We start from the raw sequence: 22,546 nt of genomic DNA, 5'->3' as shown, positions 1-22,546 counted from the left end.
GCGTTTACATTGGGCACACATAAACACTGCGTCACTATACTCATCCATCGAAGAGAAGTGCGCCATTTTGGCTCAAACAAAGTGAGAAACATTTTTATCTCGGCTAAAATACTTAAAATTAGACGGTTAAAAATGATGTGAACATCTACAGGATAGCGCGCTGGTTTCCATTGGTGAATATTTAATGTAAATGTAACTTTTTAATAGTTTTACACGGCGTATATCTTTAAATAGTAATGATTACAATCCCCAGCCGAGCTTCATTTACAGCCAAGCACTCCTAATCTATTATCAACTAATTTCACCCTTACTATTAGTTTAAACTGTTGCAATGGGTGGCTGCTCCGCTCCAAACTGCTCCAACTCAACCAGCATTGGCAAACAGCTATTCAGATTTCCCAAAGACCCTATTCGTAAGAAAAAGTGGGTAGTGAACTGTCGTCGTGACTTCGAACCAACACCTCATTCCAGACTCTGCCAGGTAAGTTTCCACCCAGATCACCATTAAAGCTAATGTTAGTGTGCATGTAGATAAATAAAGTTAAGGTTTATTGATTTGTCAATTCTTAAGGTAAGATATCTTTTGGTTCACCTTACATTTACATGTATTAGTGTTTGCATTATCTTTGTTTTTATTGTGGGTTATATAATTTTTTGTAAACCAGTGTGTGTGTATGTCATTGTTGTTTCTCCAAGGATCATTTTGAGCAGAGCCAGTTTGAGGAGGTAGCCAGGTCTCCAGCCGGGGGTAAAAAGCTGAAGCCCAATGCCATCCCTACTCTCTTCAGTGTTGGAGACCCTCCTTACCCTGCAGTAACCACCCCACACATCCTGCTGCCCCTGAAACCTGAACCAGGTGATTGAATATAGACTCAACCTAATCTGCTCGTCCAGGACCACAAACATGTTGAATAATGTGCTTGGCAATAAAACAAGAACTGTAGCAAAGGAAATCCAAGTATTCAGTTATCATAGTTATAAGATGCTTTGTGTCCCTAATAGGAAAGGAGAAGAAATTTGGGGACCATGGCTATGCCAGATGCAAACCTCTGTCTGGTGCAGTAGAAGATGATGCAGAGGGAACAGGCGAGGACCAGCAGTCCTGCACACAGTGTGAAATCCTCAAGAAACAGCTGGAACAGGAGATGAAGCACACTGCAAGGCTACAGAAGGAGGTAGGTTGGATGTTAGTGTTGCTTTCATCCAACAAATCACTGTTTCCTTTGATTTTTTCTTATGAAGTGGCTGCTTGTGAATTTTTACATCACTGTCAAAGCTGTGAAGAACCACGGGTTATTTCCTGATCTAAATAGACAATTTTCCACTTTGTGTGTACCAGGCAGAGGAGATGAAGAAACGTCTTTATCGTCTGGACCGGATCGAGAGGGGCCTACAGAACTTTCTGTACGAGGATCAGATTCGTGCCCTGTGCCTCACCAAGCGCTCCCGCCGGGCAGTCTGGTCCCCAGAGACCATCCTGAAGGCCCGCAAGATCCGCTGTGCAGTCGGCACCAAAGGCTATGAGTATTTGAGAGAGCTTGGATATCCACTGCCTTCATACAGGACTCTATGTAACCGCCTGGAGACTAAGATCATGGTGACGACTGACATGAGCTGTGAAGAGCTGGCAGAGTTGGGACTTGGTCTCGTGACCACCTGTGACAGTCATACAGAAGGTGTGGGGGACAACGATGAGGAAGAACTGATGCGTGTTTTGTCCTGATCCTGACAGTTTATGTGACCTGTTGACTTTAACCAAAGGGAGAATGTTCATAATTTACTCGGACATTTACAGATTTATTGTTAAATAAAAGGAGATGGACCACTGTGCTTCTTATCTTCTCTTTGAAAGTTTAATATATCAATATAAAATGCTTTTCTTGACAGATTTTGAGTTCACAGGTTGTGTGTGTGTGATTTACGCTAAAACACAGCTGTGCTTTGTGACGTACCAGGGCCGAGTTTATGCTTAAAGTGTTTTGTTGCATTAGCTGCAGTATAAGCGTGAACATGTGGTGAGACATGACATGTAATCTGGATAAAGATGACTATCACGGAGAAGTCAAGAGTGTGTGTTAAGTAAAGACATATTTGCACAAAGGATGTTTCTTTTTTCTTTTTTTTTTCCTGTGCTCAAGTGTCAGTCATTTGCATGAATAAATGTTTCAGTTTAAAAATGTCTTTTGAAATTTGAAAATCACACCGTCAGGTTTGGATAGAGAGCAGCTACAGATAATCTATTCAGGTAGTTTATAGTCCTATGCACTGTGAAGAGAAAAATGCAATGACATGCAATATTGTGTTCACTGTTCACGGCAAACTTAACCTTAATTCCGACGCCACTCAAAATGATAAAGCTGTTGGCAGGTTTCAATGGGCTTGACTCGTATATACTGTTTCTATGTAAAGGTTTTGCACATTTATTTCCACTTGCCATACATCCAGGTTATATTTCCATCCACATACCCAAGCCTCTCTCAGATCAACAATATTAAATTGTCTATATCTATAATAGTTTAATATTTTCTAGCAAACAATCTATTTATCTAGAAAACCATCTATTTATCTATAATAGCTTAATATTTTCTAACAAACCATCTATTTATCTATCAGCATAAAAAGTATCAAAGGCCCACAGTGCCCTTTATCTAACAACATCAAAGGTCCACGATACCACATCTAAGAGTAACCTTAACTGTTAACAATACTGGTTCCTACATGTAGGTTTTCATTTATATTAGTATATTATTGGTCTGGTAGACTCAGTGGAAGGGTGTAGTGGTCGCTCTGGCCGACAGAGGTCGACGTGTGTGCGCGCGAGACGAGAGAGGACAGTCAGTCAGGACCCAACATGGCGTCCTCAGTGTCTCCACTTCTGCTGTGTTGTTATTTAGCATCATTGTCACTTTCATTACAAACCTCTCGACTTTTATCAGAGCCTTGTTATAAACCCATCGGAGACGAGAGGCCAGACGGTGTCAAGTAAGTAACAATATAACATACATTAACACTGAGCTTGTTGTTTACGTTTGTCTGTGGATGAGTCACGGTTGCCTGACTTAAAGGAGCAGTAATGCACTACAGATGATGCTGTCACATAACCATAATGCAAAACTTAGCATTAGACTTAACCAGTTAAGGCTCAGTTAAGGGTCCCACAAATATCATCACACTGCACACACACACACACACAGCAATTGTTCATTCAAGAATAGTGACCCAACAAGACTGTAGAAGAAGAGACCAAGACCCAGACCTGCAGTACAGGTTATACAAACCAAAGACAAGGCTAAGACATGGACACAGACTTCATAATAATAATAATTGAAATAATAAGCAGGTGAATAAATGAGAAACTGCATGTAAAAATGCATGTAACTGTAGAATAGCTACATATAAATGGTGGAATACCAAACCGCACAAGTAATGTTCAAGGCCAGAAACAAATGAGGGAAATTACATTTCAATATTAGGAAATTAGGAAAAGTTTTTGTATTTCAGTGTGTGGAGTGAAACTGAGGAACTGTATGGATGTGAAAATTAAAGCACTGTCCAAACACGAACCCATTTACATTGAGATATAAAGACAAAGATTTTGTTATTAATGTTCGAAATAAAATAAACTAAATGCCTTAGAAATTACGTACATACAGTAATACACACTAAAAACAATAATATTAACATTTCACTGTAGTGTAGTGTTATTAAACAATCATATCATCTATTGATGTTTAAGGATGAAGAGGACACATGTATGTGTACCAAATCCTCTAAATCCTTTATAAGGGACGGGTGATGGATAAAGCATATTTATTAAACATGTTGATGGTTTTATCACAGTAAGGCACCACAGCTCTGACCCCGCACCCCCAAAAGTGAAAGTTTACACCTCTTTATGGTCAGTTTGAGTCTCTCTAACTATTTCAGTCTCACTGGGATCAGTTTCTTTTGCTTTGTGGCCATTTTGTCTTTTTAACTGTGATTATCTACCAGCTTACACTCTGTGTGTGTTTACACTGCTATTTCTGTTCTGAACTGAAATCACAGCGAGACCCTGGACCTGTTCTACTCTGTAGGTCCATACACAAGTGTAGAGTCTGTGTTTTTTATTACATAGGGTCAATCCCAGATGATAAGATTGTTATTTAATGTATGACACACTGTATGTTCCTCTTGAATATTAGATCTCAATCCTGATGGGGACGTGGCACTTCAGAGCACATGAAGACCATATTTTTTTTAATCTAAACAAAAGCATTGATGTGTTTGACAATTCATCTTTGCATTGCATGCAGATAATTATAATGATGTTATCGCATGTGAAAATGCTGCATCTTTGTTTTAAATCCCTAACACAGTGGATAATATAACTGAACATTGACTTTAAAAGTTAAATCACAAATAAAATCTGACTTGTAATATATTTCATGTTCTCAAATTGCAATTAGGTATTTTGCATCAATTGTTCATCCATAATAGTGTTGACCAAATGTGTTTGCGTGTATGCTGCTGTGCACTGATTTATTTAAGTATTAACAGCCATGTGCTTATTTTAATAATCTCAGTAAGTAGATGAAATGGACCTGAATGTCACCTGAAAGCATTGTTCAGTGAATATATATATATATATATATATGTGTATATATATATATATATATATATATACGTACCCTTGACTTCTTTCAGGACTCGGCCTCGGCCGCACGAGTATGTGAAGTTGTCGGACCTTCCTCCGTCGTGGGACTGGAGGAACATCCAGGGCAAGAATTATGTGAGCGTCACAAGGAACCAGCACATTCCCCAGTACTGTGGTTCCTGCTGGGCCATGGGGGCCACCAGTGCATTAGCTGGTAACCATGACATCTGAGGGAGGGAGGGAGGGAGGAAAGAATAGAATAATTATTGCATGTTATTTTGTAAATAACTGAAATTAGAACTATTACACAACTGTGCTGCTGTTTCAGCCCCGTAATGGTTTATGTTGTCTTGTCTTAGACCGCATCAACATCAAACGTGGAGGAGCGTGGCCGTCTGCCTACCTGTCCGTACAGAACGTGATCGACTGTGGGAGGGCAGGCTCTTGTTATGGTGGAGATCACATGGGAGTCTACGCATACGCACACGAGAGTGGCATCCCCGATGAAACCTGCAACAACTATCAAGCCAAAAACCAAAGTTTGTCCCATAATCAAAGATATATGGACAAAAGTATGCAGACAGAGGCCCACTCTGAGATCTGAAAATCCTCACCAAGATTTGACATCATTAAATAAAAAAAACGATACAATTATAGTCATGTTTGAACATTTCATCACTGTATGCTAAATCATTTCCTTGTCTGATCCACAGAGTGTGAGCTGTTTAACCAGTGTGGCACCTGCTCCTTCTTTGACTCATGCTCCGTGCTGAAGAATTACACTCTGTGGAAAGTGGGAGATTATGGAAAAGTTTCCGGGAGAGAAAAGATGAAAGCTGAAATCTACGCTAACGGGCCCGTCAGGTACCATCATTCATCCTCACTATTCTTTTTCATCTACAGTTGTTTAATGTGAAGGAGACTCACAGAGCAATTCTTAAATTACGAAAAATACGAGCATAATTGTGTGGGAGGAAAAAACCCCACTGCTACTAAATATTCATGTGCCAACAAAAGTTTTTTTTGCATGTGGCTTCTTCACATTCACCAACCTGTACCTACGTGTTTTTTTTTTTTAAACTTAATTACATTTTAACGTGTCAAAGCTTCTTCCATTTTAAGACTTTTTAAGTGTGTAGTAAGTACATCCAATGCTGTGAAATGAGGATTTAATACACAGTGCATATAATTTTATGGGCTCTATCAACAGAATTGAAAACAATAATTTAAATGTATTATTACCTAAAAATGAATAACTGTGTTTTCTTTATCCTTTTGTTTGCAAAGGTTATTCATTTGGTTTCAATATGTAACTTCACCCCTAGATGTTTTTCTTTCACTCTTTATCTTGTCCGGAATGTGATTTGTTTAGTAAAAGCTTGGCTTTAAAAGCTTTATTCTAAGTCTATATATGTATATATATATATATATATATATATATAATGTTATTATTTTTTTAATAACATCACAGCCTTAAGTTTCATTACATATAAACTTGAAAATCAGCCCTTGTAAATGTGTAAATCTGCCTTAGACACATTAAAGTTACAGCACAGATCTTGGTTTTCACATCCAGGCGTTATAATATACATATATAACAACATATATTCAAGGAATGCTCTCATGAAATGTTAAAGAAATGTGAAAAGAGATGAAAAAGAATAAACCCCATGTTTCAGATGTTACTGAGCAGGGTGAAGGACCTCAGAAGCTCCTTTGTGTCTTTCAGTTGTGCGCTGATGGCTACCGACGGCCTGGAAGGATACTCTGGAGGAATTTTCTCAGAGTTTCACCCCCTGTCTTTACCAAATCACATCGTGTCTGTGGCTGGTTGGGCCGTGACTGAGGACGGCACAGAGCACTGGATTGTCAGGAACTCTTGGGGAGAGTTTTGGGTTGGTTTTTCCTCTCTTTGCACCACACAGTGAAGAGATTTCAAGAAGTAGTCGATGTTGTGCTTCTTGCCTGCAGACTAAATACTATGTTTTTTGTCTTCAGGGTGAACATGGCTGGGCCAGAATTGTCACCAGTGCATACAAAGGAGGAAAAGGCAACTGGTTCAACCTGGGTATCGAGAAAAACTGTGCATACGGAGACCCTATTGTTACGTAGACACCACAATAAACCGATGAACTCTAGTTTTGTCTCATTGGTTTTATTGAAATAATTGTTGCTAGGTTCAGGTTCAGGTTCAATTGAGCCAGAGACTGAGCCTGTTTTCAGATGAAGGACGCAGCATACGAATGATATTCACCAACACCAAACAGAGGCAGAATAATTACATCAACAACCAAAAATTTGTTTTAAATCTATCGTCTGTGACTGCAGCTGTTTCAGACGTTTTCAGACTTAGCAAAAGTCTGGAAAATGTCCCAAACCAATTCTCTGGACATAATCTGGGGTTTGCTATTCACAAAAGAACAACACAGCTGGAGATTGTTATAGTCAGACACATTTATAGGAGCTGGAGTATCTCTGGAGGATGCAGACGAGGAGGTGGTACTTGGCCTGACTACACGATGTAGGAGTGAACTCCTGCTGCATTCTCACAAGATCACTTGGACGTAATCCGGGGATTAGACCAGATAGCTGGCAGGAGAATCTCCCGAGAATTCTGCGGACATTTGTATTCACACATACAGCTCCTCCGGACAGTCTCCAGACTTTAGCACACGTCTAAGCATCTACACTCCATGAAAGAGCAATCCAGCTGGTGCTTGGCTCCACCTTTGGTTGCATTCAGTGACTTGGGAGTATTTCTACTTGCCGTGTGTAGAACTTTCTAGCAGGCAAAGCTATTTGTCTTTCATTCTATTGGTCTGTTCGTTGTTGTAACTGGTATCAAAGCACCGTTGCCTTTAAAGTGCCTTTAAGGTGCATCGTCAAAGCCATGTTTTGTTATATATTGCCTTCGTATGCGCCTTTGTAAATCTATCTATCATTAGAACTTGTACGACTTGTCGGTTTTACAACCTAACTGACTGTCTAACTGACCGTCTAACTGACTTCAAACTAACTTCAACTTAACTTAACTGTTGCTTAACTGTGTATGTGGAATAAACCTTCAGAAAGACAGTCGAGTTGTGCCCGCCGTACTTGTTCTGGTTACCCTTTCCAGAAGGGAGCATTGGGCTGGAAAGACCAGCCAGCAGAAATCTGGACACCGTGGATGAGATGGTAGCGAAGACACTTCGTAATATGAATAAAGCACCAACTCACTAAATGAGGTCACACCTGTGCAACTCAAAGAATACACAGAAATGCAAATGAGGGAACTCCTGGTGGAGATGCACCAGAATGGAATATGAGGTTGAGTGAGTATGTGCAGAACGCTGCACTGATGCAGTTTGTTGTTTTCGTGTGAGTGGAATGTACGTGTAAACAGAAAATCCTCCTTGTCACCTTTAAAGTCCTCCGTAACCAGGCCCCTCTCTTTTACCTCACAGAACCCAGGACTAAGCACAAAACCTGGGGAGACAAAGCAAAACATTACATCCCCTCCCTCTGGAACTCACTCTGACCTTTCCTCATTTAAATCACTCCTCAGAACTCACCTCTTCAAGACTGATTTTAATGTTTAACGGTTTTTAACTTATTTGTCCTTTGTTTTTCATTCTTGTGCATTTAATAGAATAGAGTTTTTTTAATTATTTAAATAGGGACAATACAGTACAAATGATGCAACTGATGTGCTGTATGATAAATATAAAACATCAGTACAATAAAATATGATAAAAGTACAGTTGATAGTACATCAAAACACACCTTACAAGTCAGATAAACCTAATATGCCTAAAACAATTAATGGGTACAATGGGTAATGTAAAGCGACTTTGAGTTCATGAAAAGCACTATTATATAAATAAAATGTATTATGTAAAATTATTATTATTATTAGGCATTTATTTGTGTAGAGGGAGGGGGAAGTTAGCTGAAAGAAAACAAGGCTGGGATCTTTAAATATTCATAAACAGAATCTGTGTGGTTTAACAGATGACCTGCACCCGTGTTCAGCTTCACACTCAAGTTAACTTGTGTCACTAAAGTCACTTTCATTAGGAGGAAACTTTTTGTTTGAGCAACACACGAGCACAAGTCACTCATTTAAATGCACCTGCAGTGCGTTGGCAGATCTCACAGGTTTTCTTCCCACATCACATTATATAACTTGTGCTCAGCGTCTGAGGGAAAACCACCCAGACTAATGTAACACAGCGGTTCGACTCTACTGTAAGCGGCTTCCTTTATCCACTAACAGGATGCTTTTATTCTCTAATATGTAAATACTGAAATGGAAATGTCCTGTGCTGCTTTCACTTGTCACGGTAATGATGGTGTAAGTGTTTTATGCAGAGTTGGGGAAAATAAAGTCTCTGTAGTTTTTTTTGTGTGATACACTGAAAAGGGGGCTTTTAAATTTCATTTTAGTCTTAAAATAAAGATTAGATTAGATTATACTTTATTGATGCCACACTGGGGAAATTCAGATGTTGCAGCCGCTAAAGGACAGAGAATAAGACAGAACACAACTGTTGTGCAAAGTATAAAATAAGTAAAAAAAGTCGTTTCTATGAGGAGGAACTCCAGCGTGAACCAATAAGATCACATCCAATAATTGTGTTGCTCCCAATACTTTTGTAAAATTGTGTTTTTAAATACATTTTAATCAGATTAAATCAGTAAATTGTCATGATTGTCACTTGACTGATAATAATGGCAACTGCAGTGAAAACATTTAACCCCAGGGATTTTCCCCTGATGTGGGGGGTTAATCCAGTCATGACCCTGCATGTGAATGGAAGTGGGATTTGTAACATAAAAGATTGTAAATTCTGTCTCTCTGTTGTTTTCAGGCAAGGCAGTGAATCTCCAGATTTGAAATTCTGTCCCTCTGCAGATGCTCACAGCACAGCTTTGTTGTCTTTTAATCAGAATTGTGTGTTAAGTTTTGAAGTGAAAAAACTGGTCATGTGCAAGTAAAAGTCTTGTGAGGGAAGTGAAGTGAAGCCACACATCTGGAGCAAAGAGCAGAGTCTCAACCCTTTTCAGTCTCCAGAGACAGATATGCTCATTCATGATCACATGGAGCTGCTGTATGGGAGCGTGAATGCCTTTCCATTTCATCATCATGTGTCAGTTTCACTCTGCTGCTGCTGCTGCTGCTGTTTTCTGCAAATGCTCCATTTTTTCACTTCTCCAAATTCCTCATTCTGCCTCAGTCCGAAATCATACACTGTGCATTTCCTGCTGCTGCTGCTGCTGCTGCTGCTGCTGCTGAAACAACAAAAAAACATGTGGTTTTTTTTTAAAAGGGTGTGAAACTGTCTTCTCTTCTGAAGCACCCATGCATGTCAGACTATTGCAAACCAACTAGTTTAGCAGGTAACTCAACCCAGAAGCCAAAAATGAAAGCAGTGGTGTTTGGTTGGATGTTTCCTGCGTGAAACACCTCTCTGTTCCTCTGTTGGCAGACAGCTGCCCTTAAGAATAGAATAGAATAGAATAGAATAGAATAGAATAGAATAGAATAGAATAGAACTTTATTGTCCACCACATTTGCCGTCGGTTCACCAGCATAAAAACATAAGATCTTAAGGAAATACAGTAACAGTACATAGTCAAAATACAATAAGAGGTAGTGTTAAAACAAGTGACAGTAAGATTCCACAAAAACTGCTCTTTTAAGCACTTAATCACATTTATCCTCCCAAATCCTCTGTTAGTGTTTGTGTGGACTGATGCCAGATCTTCTGATCACTGATCAGTTTTATCAATATGATGGTATTTTTCAGATTACTTATTGCATGGCTTTTAAAAATAACTTTTAGTTGGAGTGGTTGAAGTGTTTCTCTGTCATGTCTCCTCTTTGACAAAGAGAAGAAAAGTGTCGTCAAGCTAACAGGTATGAGCAAGAAAACAACAGGAAGTTGTATGATTCTTGCTTTAAAGCTGAATTCCCCTGATCCTCTGCTCTTGGTAGGCAAATATACATATATATATATATATATATATGTATATATATATATACATATTTTTTTTTTCAAAGAAGGGATATGAACCATTTACTCTGTCATTGCTTAACTGGTCTGTTTTGTTTCAAAGCAGATTAAGATTCTTCATGTTTTGTACAAACAAAAACATGAAGAGTAAGAAGACAAATAACGAATTAAGCTGTTTTCAACAAGCATACTCCATGTCTGAAAATGTCTTTTTGTTACTGTTTTTGGCCACATTTTCTTTGTGTTGATTTTGATGACAGTTCTTGGGGAAGTAGGTTATGGCACATGGAACAATTGATTAGATTATCCATTCATGCATATGGATTAAGGAATTTAGAATGTCCAAAAAATAAATTCCTTGGCAAAAGATTGCGTTCTAGAGTGCTTTCTCTCTTGTTTAAACAACAACAACAACTTTTATATATAGATTCAAGAGGACAAACCACCAAAAAAATATAGTAGGAGCCTTAATTCAGGGTTAGGTCGGGTGGTTGATGCAAGATTTGACACTTGTTACAATGTCATTTATTAACAGTTGCCTTTGAACGTGGAACGTGGCTTTGTGGCCTTTCTGATGTTCTTTAGATAAAAGCTACCATGGACACTTTGACATCTTTGACGCCTATGATAGATAAAGGAATTGGAAGATATGTACTGAAAAATATCGAGCAGTTGGATGGATGTGTCCGTTTTAGAAGCTGTATTTGACCATCAGGTCACTACGGGACAGGTTGTGTAGTACTGTTGGAATCTATAGATCGTCATTCACAAACTGAACATCAAGGGAATATTTCTATGTGCCGTTGATCCTCGAGAAGCTTGGATAAATGTGGATGGAAATGTAACTTGTACGGCAAGTGGAAATAAATGTGCAAACCCTTCACACAACTCTCTCTCGCCTTCGTGATTGATGAATTACAACAGTACCTACGATGTCAAGCCAATTGAAACCTGCTGCTACTGCCACTACAAATAGACATTGGTCTTTTATTTTTGAAAAGCCAGCAGCGGAAGTGTTATTTCTAACTTGACCATAGAGAGCGCACAGATGCTGTACATGTAAAGCAGTGGCGGGTTGCTGGTGCTGCTTCTGTGGCTCGGCTCCCTCTTTAACATCGAAGGACATTGTTGTATTTTATTTGTATTTCCCCCTTTTTTTTCGTCACATTTCGACTCATTTGGACTTTGTGCGGTTTGTCTTCTATTCTCCTCGCGCTGAACTTGCCATGAGCATCACACGGCTGGAGACCTGAAGCGTCGGGTCCGGAGGAGGTGAAGATGCCTCATGGACCGCTCCATCGGCACCAGTGCGCCACTTCAGGGCATCGACAACCCAGAATAACAAAGAAATGCCGAGGTTTAGCGTCAGATGGATGGTGGCGCTGCTGCTGATTGTCTTGGTCGGCGGCGCTTTCTTTTTCTGCGAGTATCTCATCTACTTCCCGGCCATCCTGCAGTGCGCCTGGCCGAAGACCAGCCATGCCCGGGCAGGGACCGAGGGCACGGACGGCCGCCCCGCGCAGGACACAGCCGTCCGTGCGATGGTTCTGTCGGACACGCACCTCCTGGGAGCCGTGGGGGGACACTGGTTCGACAAGCTGAGGAGGTAAAAAAAAAAAGAAATACGTTGGTTGCCTTTTTTCATTTTTTAAGGCGGTCCATTACTGCACCTCATCCATCCCATCATCCCTGGATTGATTTTGTAAACATAAACAAGAAATGACGCTGAACTGTGTGTCCGCACGCGCAGGGAATGGCAGATGGAGCGAGCTTTCCAGACCGCGCTGTGGCTGCTCAGGCCCGAGATTGTCTTCATTCTCGGGGACATCTTCGACGAAGGCAAGTGGAGCTCGCAGAAGGTAACGTAGACATCCACCCCCCACCCCCCCCCCCGCCCCCCATACTCTGCTGCTTTTGTCTGCAAAGCCACGGTGTTTATTCATGCTGATGCAGAGCAGAGGCCAGTGCTCTCATCATCATCATCATCACCATCATCCTCATCATCAACAACAACAACATTATCATTTAGTAACAAAGATGCAGATATGTGGGAAACAGCAGCATCAGTTGTTCACCTCTCTGCCTGTGTTTCATCCATCCATCACTTCATCAACTCAGACAGAAAGAGAAGCAAGCGCAGCACAAAAAAACAACAAGAGTTCCTCCAGCAGCACAGTGTGTTCCTCTTTTCTTTTTTTGCTTCCTCATTCATTTTTAACTCATCTGTATTCCATGGACTTTGGCAGGAACACAGGGCTCACATTTCCACAGAGAGAAGGAAATAACATGTTCTTGTTTGATTTTAGTATCGCACCAAAAGAGGGAGGACATGCAATAATAATAGAAGTAACAGTTAACCAAAAACTAACCAAAAACTCCACGAGGCTTTGACTCCAGCAGTTATTGTTTGGTCTTTTTGTCAGAAAATAGCAGGTTGGAAAAAAAAGAATATTTCCACAACACAAAGAGAATATATTATTGTTACATATGAGACAGAAAAAAGCAGCTACTCATCACATTTGAGAGGCTGGAGCCAACAAATATTTTTAAGCAATGAATTGATTTTTCAAGCGATCAACTAATATGGTTTGAGTGATAATTACAAGCGGCGTCAGCGAGTCATTTAGTCACATCACAGTGAACAACATCATGTAAACCCACAGCACTGGTGTAATTAAAGGTCTCTTGTGTGCGGGTGTGCAGGTGCACAATTAAATCTAGAGTCTGAAACAAAAGCAGCTGAGCTCAGGAGGCTGAACCTCACAGATTCTAATAACTCTTAGGTTTTTGTTGTTGTTGTTTTTCCTATTAAAGTGATAATTCATTTAAAATATGAGGTATGTAAACATTCAGCGTACAGGTACAGGCCATTGGGATGATATTCTGTCGATTATTTTACCTGATTAATCAAGCACTCGTTTGGTCCACAAACCAAAAATGATTTAAATGATTTCTTTGTTCTATGGAGCAAAGAAACCAGAATAAATTCACATTCAAGAAGCTAAAAAAATCAGAAAACACACTCAAACTGATTCATCACTGATCATAATAATCGCTTCATCTGTCAACCATTTTCTCGATTAATCGAGTAATCGTTTGACCCATAAAATGTCAGAAAACGTTAAAAAACATTGATCAGTGTTTGTCAAACCTGCAAATGATGAGCAAAATGATTCAGGTTTAAGGATTTCTTTGTTATCTGAGTAAAGAAACTAAAAAATATTCACATTTAAGAAGCTGATACAATCAGAAGTAGTTGACGATTCATTTAGTAATTGATTAATCGAGTAATTGTTTCAGTTTTACCCGTGTTTGCCCACTTCGTACACTTTCCAGGCTAATTGGGCACAAAGTGGGCAAATTAAGCCGGTCCCATATGGTCTCAGTAACGCTTCCCATGTGGGCAAACACAGGAGGGGTCACCATGGTAACTAGGGACAAACCTGCTTGCAACCCATATTGTCAGCCCATTGATAATCCCTACAGAGGCCCACATGGACATGCTGACAGGGATTATTCTCACTCACAACATGGCTGCCAACATGGACAGAGGGAAAGACACTTATCAAAAGGTTCACCTAATAAAATCCAAGTATGTTTATCTCACTGTAAAGCCACGCTCCCTCTGGTCTAAACACCTGTTTATTTTTGTGTTTTAATGTTTGTTTTTTAACCTGTGTTCAATCCCTGTAATCCAGGTTTTTTTTATTGACATCAGATCATTTCTTCCTTGTCTGCTTCATGTTTTTAGGGAACTGTACTTTTGTACAACTTGGCACGGCACGCAGTATTTTTTATTTCATCGTACTTCATCCTGTCAGTGACCTCAAATCGTCTTATACTCGCCGTCAAGTTTCACCAAGGGACCAAAGTCAAACGACAGCGACATTACCTCTGAGTGAACGAGGCTTTAAAGAGCTTTTTCCAACTGGAAACCAAAGCACATTTGAACTTAGTGATGGAGGCAGCAGTGGATCAACCGCTCTCGTGTGCTGTGTTTTCCCTGGTGTCCCCACTGTCAGCCAGTGTCTGTTTCTCACATGTCAGTGTGTCAGTTGCTCCTCATGTAACCACTTTTCCAAAAAGCCCAAACTCTTGATTTTAAAGGTTGTACATTCGTTGCTGCCTCAGCTGAGTCTTGTGTTGTCTCGTGTTGTCTTGTGTTGTCTCGTGTTGTCTCGTGTTGTCTTGTCTTGTGTCGTCGTGTCTCTGCAGCACTGGGAGGACGACGTGCGCCGCTTCCACAGGATGTTCAGACACTCCACTGACACAGAACTGGTTGTGCTGGTTGGAAACCACGACATCGGGTTCCATTATGAGTAAGAGCGAGTTTCACGGCTTTATTGTTTTTATTGTTTGTTTAACATTTGCTCTGGAATTCTGCCTGATTCAACAGCCGTGGCGTTGTTTCAGGAAGTCCCGATTGAAGACAAATTGAAAGAAAGATTCATGTCCCTTCAGAATATCGCTGATATGATTTTATGAGTATGGCTCACCGCCCTGGTTACAGAAAGGTGTGGACAACAGTCATTTGTGTCTTAACTTGAGATTTTGTTATCAGCTACCAGGGGACTAGCCTCATAAAAAGAAATAAAAGGACTTTGTTCACATTGTAAATCCTTTGAGAAATGATTTGATTATGATCCACTAAGAGGGGACTTTACTTATTTAACAGTCAGGGTGACACTGTAGGTCAGTGGTGCCCAAACTAGGGGTCAGGTCCTTCCAGGAGACACCCAGTATTGCCACTTATTTTTTTGTTTTCCATTAGCGATAGCCCCTGGTACTTTTTTTTTAGTACCTGCTCTGGCGATGTTCTAAGCGAGCTGAGCCGATACTATGCCGCGACACCGGAAGAGTCATGAGCGCGACGTCTGACACAGGAATCAAACCGAACAGTGCCGAACTGTAAATCAGTTAGCAGACAGCATCACAAACCCTGCCGCTGTATGTCACACGGAGTCTGTGCTCCAGTGATGGAGGAAGTGCTGAACTAATATTCTTAATCAACTGATTCTAATGATTCAATTACACTGAAAATAACTGCTTTACAAAAAACCCAATGAAACCATGTAGAGCCGTGCCGTGCCGTGCCGAGGCGGGACTATTTAGTGGAAAAGCACCATATGCTCCCATGACTGACATGAGAAAAAAAAACTAATTATTGTGTCAGTACGACTAAAGCCAGCAGAATAAAATTCACAAAGTGCTTCACAGCACTAAAACTTTAGAGGTGAAATAAATTAAAATGTGAAAAACCAGGCAATAAAAGGCAGTTTAAAAAAGTTAGTGTCTGGAAACACATACAGAGTTGTGTTGACTACGTCCCTGGGTACAACTGGGTTTAAAATGTCTCTAATGTGCTCATGTCATGCAGGGATTTATCCATCAATTTGAGCCATTTATGCACATATTTAAAATTGACTGTGGAGCGAGTATAATGAACATAAGATGGTTGTGCTTCTGTGCCATATTTGTAGTCAGTAGTGAATACACGACCCTTGAAAGTCACTCTGGATAAAAAAGCATGTGTCTGATGACTTCATGTCATAGATCTTCATTATTAAGGATTAAAAATAGGTTTACTTTTCACTTAATCCCACGTGTGCTTGTGTAAATACTCACTCGGACACCAAATGTGTGTGATTGTGCAGGTGATTCATCCCCAACAAACACACTATTTTCTGGTTTGTTTGTTCAAAATCAGCTACATTAGGAAACTGTGTGCCCAGATTCAAAAGTTCCAGCCTATGTACTGTATTTGTGAGTGAATTTAAAGACCATAATACTGATATGTTAGTACTGTAGTTTGGTATTTGTATTTAAATTCTATTTTTATATTATAAGACAAAAAACACACACACTAGCCACCGCATTCTTGAAAAACCAGAGGAGGAGTTTATACTCGATAAGAAGACTTCATTATAGGTCAAGGACAAAAAGTAACAAGCTCCAAGTATTTAGTTGAAAGAAGTCTGAATTAAATAATTGGCATTTTCACTGCAGCTGTTTGGACTTTGTTCTGTTCTTCAGGACAATGTGACGTGAAAATGTGATTTTTTACCTCTTAAGCAATCGGTGACGACACCTTTACAGGCAGTTTATTTGTCGGCGTGTTCCCTGGTACAGTTTGTTTTTCCATGACACATCTATAATCAGTTGTTGAGTTTGAGCCAAATATTTTAAACAGTGAACACACCTTTACCGCTCGACATGTTTGGCTACTGCTGGATACATGCAACTGATAAAATGATAATACAATGACTAATTAATAACTTTTGAAACCTGGGAATGTCAAATTACCCAAATGTTTTACACCGTCCCATTTACGTTAAAACAGCTCATTTGTCCGAGAGCCACAGGTTGAAAACCTTTAATAAAATGCAGAGACGAGGATGGTTTGTCTGGTCCTCACAACTTTAAAGGGCTTTTTTCAGCGTTAAAACTTGGTCTTAAGGTTAGGGTAAGAATTAGGTTTAGGTTAGATCTAGGTTAAGGCATTAGGTATGTGCATGTGTGGGTGTGTGTGTGTGTGTGTCATAATTACGTCCCCATAACGTAAATGGCTACATTTTAAGGTGAAGACTGAGGTCAGGGTCAGTTTAAATTTCGGGTCAGGATTAGGATTAGGCCAGTAGTAATTATGGTTAATTATGGTGTTGGAAATGAATGTAATTCAATGCACTGTCCTCTGACGTCAAGGAAAACCAGTTTGTGTGTGTGTGTTCTTGTATTTGTGGCATTGTAAGGACCAAATATTGTATAAACCATGTGGAGTGAGGACAGTTTGTCTGGTCCTCACAACCTTGAAGGGCTTTTTCAGGGTCAAAATTTGGTCTTAAGGTTATTGTTAGAATTAGGTTTAGGTTAGATCTAGGTTAAGGGTTAGGCATTTATTTGTGAGGGTTAGCAAGGGAATGCATTATGCAGTTTCCCTTAAGAATTCTGTACAAGAATGTGTGTGCGTGTGTGCGTGTGTGCGTGAGTGTGTCTGGTATTCCTTATGTTGTGGGGACCTAAATCTGATTACACAGACACATTATGGGGACTTAATAATCAAGTTCCCATAATATAAATTACTCCATTTTAAGGTAAAGACATGTTTTAAAATTAAGGTTAGGGTCAGGATTAGGATTTGGATTAGGCCAGTAGTAATTATAGTTACAGTTATAGTAAGTCTCCAGGAAATGAATGTAAATCAATGCAATGTCCTCTGAAGTCATGGAAACCAGTGTGTGTGTGTGAGGACCAAAGATCATATAAATCATACAGAGTGAGGACAGTTTGTCTGGTCCATGCAACATTTAAGAGCTTTTTCAGGGTTAAGACCTGGTTTTAGGGTTAGTTTTAGATGTGGGTTGAGGTTACGGGTGAGACATTTCGTTGTAATGGTTAAGGGTTAGTGTAAGGGGCTCAGTAATGCATTATGTGCATGAGTGTTCTCTCTATGAATGCAGTGCAAACATGACACGCACCTCAGCATTTCAGAGCAGAGAATATTTCTGAAAATATTTCAAATTTCGAAACATTTGTGCAACGTTTTTCAAATTTTATGTCTTCAAATTTGGCAAAAGTGGTTCGTAACACATTGGCACAATGGTTATGTTTGTGGGTTATGATGTGGACATGCGGCGTCTCAGGAAGTGGAACTCTTATGTAACAGTGTGTGACAGACAGATGTGAAAGACTGAGTGTGTGTCTGTGTGTGTGTCCTGACGTGCAGTGCTGTGCTGTGTGTGTGTCTGTGTGTGTCCCCGCAGGATGGACTGGTTCAAGCTGCAGCGCTTCGAGAAGGTCTTCAACGCTTCCTCCACCAGGATTGTCACCAAAAAGGGAGTGAAGTGAGTGAGAGGAAGATGCCACGTAACATGACTCAGCAGGACAAACATGGGACTCAGCACAGGCTGACATGTCATGAACACCCCCGTGTCTGTCTGTCTGTCTGCAGCAGCAGCAGCAGCAGAACAGGAAAAGAGTGCTTTTATTCAAGATGACAGTCATTTCTAGAGATGTTCTGCACAAATGACAAAGTACAGTCCGCCCTTTTTTCACGCTGTGAACCTGGTTAATGCTGAAGACATGCATTAATATTAACTGACTGATTAACTGGGGGAAAAAAGTCGCAGAAATCACTTAATCAGCCTTTTTTCGTACAAAGTGGAAGGAAAAACACTACTACCTTAACAGTGTGTTACTGTTTCCAGTGTAAAACAACTTGTATTTTATTTACCAAAAGAAAAACAGGTGTATTTTTCAGATTTGATGCCTTCGGCATTCATTAAAATGACTTTAAGGGACAAAAAAAAAAAACTGCAAGTTACATGAAATGTACAGGTGAAATACTGTGGAGGATGAAGTGTCTGCAGAGTCACTCAGGGTCACTGTTGTTCTCTCGTCAGCTTCCTGCTGGTGAACAGCGTGGCTCTGCACGGCGACGGCTGCCCCATCTGCCAGTCAGTGGAGAAGGAGCTGATCAAACTCTCCAAAGATCTCAACTGTTCCCTTCAGGTGAGAGGACGTTTCTTTAAGTCAGTGCCTCGGTGTCACACTGTCAGCACCTTGAACACACCCAGGTGTGTGGAGTCGTGTGAAGACGACAGAAAATGAAACACACAAACTCGCACCTCAGCAACTTTTGAATCCAAGCCTCAGCTGTTCTTGGAGCAGGTGTTTTCAAACAAGGACTCAGTTAAATCCCTAAAGAATTGTTTTTTCATTTAAGTAAAGAAAACTGAAATCCTTTTATTTGGTAAACCAGATCTTTGTGATGCGCGATGTTGGACTTTTTGCGGATATCAGAGGTCATTCAGTCTCTTTGGAGTGAAATGAACATAATATTTTTCATACTCATGCTAAAAAAAAACCTTAACCAATTCCAATTGAGCTTTATAATTATTGTTATTATTATTTATACTTGTTTTAATGGGTGTTTTTACTCAATTTATTTGGTGACTTTCCTTATTTTTAATTTATTGCTTTACTTAACTTCATTTAAGCATGTAAAGCCATGGCCCGTGGGCCACATGCGGCCCTCCAGTCCATTTTCTGCGGCCCCCCCCCCCCCCAAACAATATTGAATTATTCTTAGTAATAGATTCATTTTGCGTCATAAATAAACTGTTATTGCGAGCTATACATCTTGCATATCAACACAGAGACTTTTATTTTGAAATTCTGTGAAATAGCTATCATTGCGATGGCATGATGGAATTTCAGGATATAATTTTAAGCTCATGTTGCCCGCCTTCCTACTAAATAGTTCCAAAGTTTTTCACTTGACGGGCCAGACTACAGTAGATACTCAGTGGCCCTAAGGTCATTTGAGTTTGAGACCCCTGATGTAAAGCACTTTGGTTTTAAATGTCCATGTTTGGAGTTGACACTGTCCTGTTGTCTTTTTCTGCAGAGCTCGCAGGCTGGCGGTGGATCAACGGACGGCTGTGACGGCTCGCAGCTCTTTCCTCCCTCGTCCCCCATCATGTTACAGGTAAATCACAGTTACACTCGCTCACAGTGAAGTCACTTTAATCGAAACTGTTCAAATGGTGCATTTTAAAGTGACCACATTTGAAAAAGTAACAAAAGAATCAATTTTATTTATTTTTTTAATTACCCACAGTATAATTAGTTTACATGTTGCCAGATTCTCCAAAAACAGGAAATAAGACACTGCACTTACACCCAGTGTTACACTGCGTCGATGTTTATGCACAAACACATACATAAGTGCCCCATCAGAAAAGTGCAGCAGTGGGGGGGGGGGGGGTTATTGCATGATGAGAGGAAACGACGGGGCGACAACAACAGACGGTAAAAAATAGGGATGGGAATCATCATCATCTGCATGCTTCATTATGCACACACAAAAATGTTAATAAAATCAGCAAAAGCAGTTTAGCTGAGCCATGTTTAGGCACAAATGTGTTGTAAATGGTCTGAAATGACTGTATCGGACACAAAAAATCCCATCCCTAAATCCCTGAATCTGTCCCATTTATTCTGTGACACATTAAAACGGCGCACAAAATAAATAAATCACTAAACTATACTACCCTGTTCCTCTCAATGACTGACTCTTGCTGCTCTTGCTCTCCAGCACTATCCTCTGTACAGAGTGAGTGACGCTGGCTGCACAGGACAGGACGCTGCACCGCCTGAAGAGCGACACCTGCTGTTCAGGGAGAAGTATGACGTGCTGTCTAAGGAGGCCTCACAGAGGGTGAGTACTCTGCAGTCTCCTCACACACACACACACAGAGTGTCTAAAGCAGATTGATGCAGTACAGTTAGAAGAAACAGAAACAGTCACATGATGAAAGCGGTGATGCAAATCAACAGCGTGCAAGTTTCTTCTTCTCAGCTGCTGCATTTGTTCAAGCCCCGCCTCATCCTCAGCGGACACACCCACAGCGGATGTGAGGTTCTCCATGACAACAAGTACCCCGAGATCAGCGTTCCGTCCTTCAGCTGGAGGAACAGGAACAACCCCAGCTTCATCCTGGTGAGTAATTTACATTATTATTACATATACATTATACATTTACCCTCACTATTCTCATGCTTGTTTCCTCCTTTTCTCCTCCTCCTCCTCCTCCTCCTCGGTAGGCGTCGGTGTCGCCTGACAGTTACACTCTGTCCAAGTGTTTCCTGCCGGAGGAGAGCACGGTGATCGGCGTGTACTGCTCGGCGGGCGCCTGCCTGATGCTGCTCGTCCTGGCTCACTGTATGTGGATAAAAGGCCTGCTGCAGTGCTCCAGCCTCTGTCTGCTGGGCAAGCACAAGTCTCTGTGAACTACGTTACCCAGAGCGCACCTCGGGGTGGCAGGACAGAACTACGAAGTGGGCAGTTTACAGATAACTCGATGTGAGGATTCGCAAATGTGACTTTCCTCCTCGGAACGGGCGAAGACGTCCGGTCGTACCATCTCCAATCGTGAGCGCAAGTGTTCTTCAGCACTGTGAAGGACTCGAATATAGATTTTAAATGTCTTTAAAGGACTATTCTGCTGTTTTTATGTGGGCCACATATGGGGGAACTTCTCTTGTAACTTTCGGAATCACTTATTACAAATCAAACAAGCAGATTTGTACGTTCTAAAGACCCCCTGCTCTTATTTTAAGGTGTTACAGTCACATGTTAGTATGCTGGTAATTGATGTCTCTGTCACTCTGATGATTAACTGTGATCTGCTGTAAACACTTTGTTGTTGTCGTCGTCATCTGACCGTCCATCCGGTCAACTCTTGTTTTTATGAAGCACATTTATGTATTTATTGCTGACATTTTGTGCCAAATGTTTGTGAGATTTTATTTTATTTTTTTGCCAAACTGTAAAAACATTTCTGATGAACTGTACATAAATAAAAGAGAGTATTAAGACGAGTTTTTGAGTCTGGAAATGACTAAATCTTCAGTTTGAAGCTGCACATCCATCAGTCCGGCAAATATTTCATGATAAAGCTTTGTTTAAAACAATGTTTGATCCATCATCCAAAGCTTGGCATTGATGAAAGAAATGGAATTTAGGGTAAAACATGTTTGAGTTTGGAGTCTAAACTCAAAACATGTTTATTAATCGATGATTTGGTTTGAGTGTTTTTGTTCAGCTTCTTAAATATAACAAAGAAATCATTAAAACTGAATCATTTTGGTTTGTGGACAAAACAAGACATTCAAGAACATCATCGTGTCATTTAAACATTTTCTGACATTTTACCAAACAAGTCACAATAATTGACAGATTACGAAAATAATCATAGTTGCAGCCCTAGCTTATAAAATTAATCTCATCACATTGTGATTATAATGTTATTAGAATGTATTGTATGTCAGTACTGACACTTGACCTTGTTAAGTCTTTATAAAATGCCTTAGTAAATAAATGTATTTATTTATTAGTAAATAAATAAAT

At 40.2% G+C, this 22,546-nt stretch overlaps 3 protein-coding genes across 3 annotated transcripts; all 3 read left to right on the top strand.

Moving 5' to 3' along the window:
- Window positions 1-38: 38 nt before the first annotated feature.
- Window positions 39-1,830, top strand: si:ch73-382f3.1 (uncharacterized protein LOC100151273 homolog). The gene is made up of 4 exons (XM_058644125.1): window positions 39-481; window positions 697-856; window positions 1,003-1,175; window positions 1,340-1,830. Exons 1-4 carry the CDS (start codon window positions 332-334, stop codon window positions 1,721-1,723), a joined length of 867 nt encoding a protein of 288 aa, XP_058500108.1. The 5' UTR covers window positions 39-331; the 3' UTR covers window positions 1,724-1,830.
- Window positions 1,831-2,747: 917 nt separating this feature from the next.
- Window positions 2,748-6,774, top strand: LOC131473787 (cathepsin Z). The gene is made up of 6 exons (XM_058651339.1): window positions 2,748-2,982; window positions 4,687-4,850; window positions 4,996-5,175; window positions 5,350-5,500; window positions 6,366-6,531; window positions 6,635-6,774. Exons 1-6 carry the CDS (start codon window positions 2,852-2,854, stop codon window positions 6,746-6,748), a joined length of 906 nt encoding a protein of 301 aa, XP_058507322.1. The 5' UTR covers window positions 2,748-2,851; the 3' UTR covers window positions 6,749-6,774.
- A 4,447-nt stretch (window positions 6,775-11,221) lies between these two features.
- On the top strand, window positions 11,222-22,017 carry mppe1 (metallophosphoesterase 1). The gene is made up of 9 exons (XM_058641665.1): window positions 11,222-12,241; window positions 12,386-12,494; window positions 14,851-14,954; window positions 18,396-18,476; window positions 19,035-19,143; window positions 20,042-20,122; window positions 20,732-20,854; window positions 20,996-21,136; window positions 21,241-22,017. The coding sequence occupies exons 1-9, from the start codon at window positions 11,985-11,987 to the stop codon at window positions 21,424-21,426; spliced, it is 1,191 nt and encodes a 396-aa protein (XP_058497648.1). The 5' UTR covers window positions 11,222-11,984; the 3' UTR covers window positions 21,427-22,017.
- The last annotated feature ends 529 nt before the right edge of the window (window positions 22,018-22,546 follow it).

This window comes from Solea solea, chromosome 1 (assembly GCF_958295425.1).
Source record: "Solea solea chromosome 1, fSolSol10.1, whole genome shotgun sequence".
Classification (NCBI taxonomy): domain Eukaryota; kingdom Metazoa; phylum Chordata; class Actinopteri; order Pleuronectiformes; family Soleidae; genus Solea; species Solea solea.
The sequence above is the reverse complement of the archived record's forward strand: the minus strand, read 5'-3'. Positions and strand labels throughout refer to the sequence as shown.

Bases quoted from the DNA above. Each gene is read 5' to 3' on its own strand.
- si:ch73-382f3.1 (XM_058644125.1), top strand. From the start codon at position 332: ATGGGTGGCTGCTCCGCTCCAAACTGCTCCAACTCAACCAGCATTGGC. The intron at 857-1,002 runs GTGATTGAATAT...TGTCCCTAATAG, and splicing joins GCCCCTGAAACCTGAACCAG to GAAAGGAGAAGAAATTTGGG. The intron at 1,176-1,339 runs GTAGGTTGGATG...TGTGTGTACCAG, and splicing joins CTGCAAGGCTACAGAAGGAG to GCAGAGGAGATGAAGAAACG.
- LOC131473787 (XM_058651339.1), top strand. From the start codon at position 2,852: ATGGCGTCCTCAGTGTCTCCACTTCTGCTGTGTTGTTATTTAGCATCA. The intron at 2,983-4,686 runs GTAAGTAACAAT...GACTTCTTTCAG, and splicing joins GAGAGGCCAGACGGTGTCAA to GACTCGGCCTCGGCCGCACG. The intron at 4,851-4,995 runs GTAACCATGACA...GTCTTGTCTTAG, and splicing joins GGCCACCAGTGCATTAGCTG to ACCGCATCAACATCAAACGT.
- mppe1 (XM_058641665.1), top strand. From the start codon at position 11,985: ATGCCGAGGTTTAGCGTCAGATGGATGGTGGCGCTGCTGCTGATTGTC. The intron at 14,955-18,395 runs GTAAGAGCGAGT...GTGTCCCCGCAG, and splicing joins GACATCGGGTTCCATTATGA to GATGGACTGGTTCAAGCTGC. The intron at 20,855-20,995 runs GTGAGTACTCTG...TCTTCTTCTCAG, and splicing joins CTAAGGAGGCCTCACAGAGG to CTGCTGCATTTGTTCAAGCC.